Source organism: Rutilus rutilus, assembly GCF_951802725.1.
Source record: "Rutilus rutilus genome assembly, chromosome: 9".
NCBI lineage: Eukaryota > Metazoa > Chordata > Actinopteri > Cypriniformes > Leuciscidae > Rutilus > Rutilus rutilus.
Genome location: NC_140223.1, coordinates 25,370,357 through 25,373,843, shown reverse-complemented (window position 1 = coordinate 25,373,843; position 3,487 = coordinate 25,370,357). Strand labels below are relative to the sequence as shown.

At 40.0% G+C, this 3,487-nt stretch overlaps 1 protein-coding gene across 4 annotated transcripts in view; it reads right to left on the bottom strand.

Annotated features, from left to right (window-relative positions):
• Positions 1 to 2,256, bottom strand: part of spartb (spartin b) — a 10,587-nt gene extending 8,331 nt beyond the window's left edge. For 3 of the 4 annotated variants that reach the window (XM_084419981.1, XM_084419979.1, XM_084419980.1), the window contains exons 1-2: positions 2,060 to 2,247; positions 817 to 1,598 (exon numbers count right to left, since the gene is read on the bottom strand). In XM_084419981.1, coding sequence (XP_084276107.1) covers positions 817 to 1,596 — 780 coding nt within the window. In that variant the 5' untranslated portion in view covers positions 1,597 to 1,598; positions 2,060 to 2,247. Of the gene's footprint in view, positions 1 to 816; positions 1,599 to 2,059 lie in introns of all 4 variants that reach the window. The other variant, XM_084419978.1, reaches the window with a different exon arrangement.
• Positions 2,257 to 3,487: the final 1,231 nt, after the last annotated feature.

Below are 3,487 nucleotides of genomic sequence, written 5' to 3'. Positions count from 1 at the left end.
CAACAGATGAGGTCAGCCTTTATTTAAAACAACACCACCTCAAAAGTAAAGGGAGTATTAGAGCCAGAACAAAATGTTGTGAAAGTAGGTTAAAGACACCATGACTTGAAACAAGCCTCCTTGGACCATTATGTCCAAATCCCTGGAATTTAATAAATCTACTACTCTCTATGGGTGAAAAGAGCACACAAAAAGCAACAGTTTTTGGTAGGATATCACAAAACTTGCCTAAAATGTGTCTGTCACATTTAACCCACAAAATGAAAAGACAAAAATAAGAAATTTTATGTGGCAAGCAGGGCGCGGCCGAGAGCCGTGGGAACGGAATAAGGCCGGGGGCGCCACCTGCACCCCACACCGGTCTCAATTCCCACGGAGGAGCTCCAGAAGGATAAAAAGAGGAGTGATGACAGTGGAAGACGGGAGAGGACCAAGCCTGGAATTTATGTTGATTGTTTCATTTTATTTTATGTGGCAATCGTCCATGAGGCAGTCGTTGTTTTTTTAAATTTTGGGATTATATAGATTAGATTCATGTAGCATTTTTGTGTATTAAAGTAATGAGAATTTGGGGAGGATATGTAAGTAACTGTCATGAAAATAATGAAAATGAAAAAAAATGAAATGAATGAATGAAAAATGTTTTGAATGAATGTTCCTAAAACAGGCTTAATTGTCTTTACGCAAACACACACACACATACGTATATATATATATATTCCCCATTGGGATAAAAAATATGTCCTGCACATTTCTTTGTGAGATTCTTACAGGCATATGAAGAGGAATTAAATAACAGAACTTGTGATTTCTTACCTGTAGGAAGGCAGGTGGCCTGTTTGGAATCCTCTCTGAGCACTCATTGGTGAATTTTACGATGCGTAGGTACCCTGGGTAAGAGGGAGCGCTCACATGCCCCTCAGGGGTAACGAAGAAGATCTGCACTCCTTGAGGAAGGAAAAAGAGTTCCTCCCCATCCTCCCCCAGACTCCGAAGAGAGGGCGTGGAATTAGACGTTTGGCTGTAGAACTCATCGCCAACCAAGGAGAGCTCGCCAGAGTCGGTGCCGTAGGAAAGGGTCAGGTGTCCGTCAGCAGCCTGAGGGGTGTACGCAGGGGGCTGGTCGCTTAACATATTGGGTTGCATAGTTGGGGAGACCGGAACTGGCCCACCTGAAGCTCCTGCAACGTTGGAAGGGAGCATCTGCGGTGGAGTTGGCCTCTCCGGCTTGACCTTCGGGACTTCAGGGTAGAGTTTCTGAGGGGCTGCGCTGCTATCCGAGACTCCGTTGGGGTCTGGCGTGGTCCCCAGCATGGCTAGACGGGTAGTGATGTTGTTGAGGGTCTCCTGCATCTTGCGCTGCATCTGCCTAGCCGCTTCCCAGGAGGAACCCACGCACTCTACACCCTGCGAAGGCACACTAAGAGCCCTGAGGAGGTGCTGCCGTCCTTGCTGGTACTGTTTTAGTGCCTCTGCGTTGTGGCCCGCCTCATCCTCGGTCAGGCCTTTATTGATGCACTCAAATGCCTTCTCGTACCCATCTTTGATCACTTGAAGCCTGGCTTGATCAAATGCCTCTTGCTTTGCTTGCTCCATAACTGAAAGTAAAAGTCAGAAATGCTGTCAACTCCATGCATTTTAATATGTTATAATTGTACTATAGTACTTTTCTAAAGGAAGAACGTATCAACATACGTTAAATTCAATTATTATTTATGCGTATTCATAGAAATTAAGTCAAACAACCTTTTTCTGACACATCTTTCCCCGCTTATTAGCACTGAACCAGCTTACACAGACCATGACCGTGTCATATGAGGATTTACAAACAAAACACCTGCTTAACATTGCGAAGTGACATTTAAAATTAAAGAAGAGGCCCAGCTGGTAGTTTATCGAGTGAATCTTGAAACACGAGTAACGTTAACTTATTAAGTATTAAAGCCACAGAATCCAACATAATAAGAGTGTTACTGGCTAACACCCTTTCATAAAGCCCACATAAACCTCTGCCTCTCACTGGTAACATTCAAGGCATTTAACCAAGCATTTAACTCACCAGGAGATGTGATAAATGACGTGAAATATGGAGTTTAATGTGTGTTTCGCGTTATTCCGGGTTTGTTGATTAAACAGCTTCAGCTCTCTGACAGCTGAGCTGCTGCTCGACTTGTGCGTGTCTGTTGCGTGATCGAATAACGAAGTTCCATCTAGCATAGATTGCAGCGCGTCCACTACACATGCGCTTCCGCTTTCAGTCACATGCTGCGTTTTGAGGTTTCTGATTGGTTAGAGGAGTTTGCTCGACAGATGTAGCATAGTTCACGTATTTTAGTCAAGCGTTTTTTCCACTAACATTTAGGGTTAAAATGTCAACAACAACAAAAAACAGTGTATTAGGGAAATAGTGATGAATATACTTAGCAAACTTTAACAGGTAAGCCAACCAATGATTAGACGAATATTTATTTAAGACTGACATCTTTCTGTAATTGACACTTTGAAGCGTATCCATTTTTCAATATGCCTTTAAATCATATTGAATGTGACATTTTAATTCTCGTATTGTTGGCCCATGAAGTTAGTGTAAGGAGGTTTTAATTTGCACTGTGAGGAATTTCCTGCAGCCTTTGAAATGCCTGTAAATTTTCAGAGCATGTTTTTTCTCTCCTTTATAATAAACTGGATTAATAGCCTAAATAAAGGCAAGTTTTCTTTGTATTTGTTTTCAAAATGTTTCCCACCCCATCTAATTAAGATCAGTCACTTATAATGTGCTTTAGCACTCAAAAATTTGTGCTTATATGAACCAATTAACTCCAGACAGTTTTAGGTATGAAGATAATTCTTCACAGACTATTGCTACATGTTCAAGATTGATTTCAGGCATCTATAGTTGCCAGAAAGAAAATGATATTGGGCAGACCGGTTTTGTATAGACTTTATTTAAGAAACCCTATTCAGGATGAAGTTAAGTAGGCTACACAGAAATTACAATTTTGACTAATAAGCCAATAATGATTTTTATGTTAGGACCGATATTCAATAAATGACTGATTTATTTTTTTCTCTAAATAAATAATACAAATAAATAAAAAAACAAAATCAATTATTTGTAATGCGCAAAATTTTTGCATCACAATATAGCCTATACATTGTCAAAATGAATATTAATTTTGAGATTTATTTCATTTTGAGACTATATTACATTTAACAGCGTTATTAAATTATTCGTAATTTCGTAATTTTAAGTGAGCATTATGACTGTAAAGGTAATCTAAAACTGGCCTAGCTAACAGGGAACGTTCTCAGAACTTTGGCTAATGTTCTGGCAAGACTCTCAAAGTTATGAACAAACATTCGGTCATGACAACTCTCTGAGTGACCAGCATTTATTGCTTGATTTTGTTGGACAGCAAAAATAACACAGCAAAAATAACAAACAAAGGAAAGGCTGCTAGCAATAAATGGTAGAAGCCCCATAGCA